The sequence below is a fragment of the Myotis davidii genome, unplaced genomic scaffold (assembly GCF_000327345.1).
Source record: "Myotis davidii unplaced genomic scaffold, ASM32734v1 scaffold811, whole genome shotgun sequence".
Lineage (NCBI taxonomy): Eukaryota > Metazoa > Chordata > Mammalia > Chiroptera > Vespertilionidae > Myotis > Myotis davidii.
Genome location: NW_006283149.1, coordinates 138,800 through 139,111, shown reverse-complemented (window position 1 = coordinate 139,111; position 312 = coordinate 138,800). Strand labels below are relative to the sequence as shown.

General features: G+C 68.9%; 1 protein-coding gene across 1 annotated transcript in view; it reads left to right on the top strand.

Moving 5' to 3' along the window:
* HERC2 (HECT and RLD domain containing E3 ubiquitin protein ligase 2) overlaps nt 1-312 on the top strand; it is a 78,990-nt gene that overhangs the window by 72,799 nt on the left and 5,879 nt on the right. Inside the window, 1 exon segment of the mRNA XM_015562992.1 lies at nt 37-176. Within this exon segment, the coding sequence (XP_015418478.1) occupies nt 37-176 (140 nt within the window).

The following is a 312-nucleotide window of genomic DNA, read 5'->3' as shown; positions in this document are numbered from 1 at the left end:
GGGGGCCTCCCACCCTGAGCCCGTCTCCTGACGCAGGGGCAAAGGGGACTACCACCGGCTGGGCCACGGCTCTGACGACCACGTGCGGAGGCCGCGGCAGGTGCAGGGGCTGCAGGGGAAGAAGGTCATTGCCATCGCCACGGGCTCCCTGCACTGCGTGTGCTGCACAGAGGAGGGTAGGTGGCGGCCCTCTGCGTCCTGGGAGCGTCCCAGCCTCTGCTGTGGGGCCGTGAGCACGTCACCGTTCATGCTGCACAGAGAACTGGCCTTAGAGAGGCCTGCGTGCAGGCTGGGCCCTCACTGGCCCAGGAA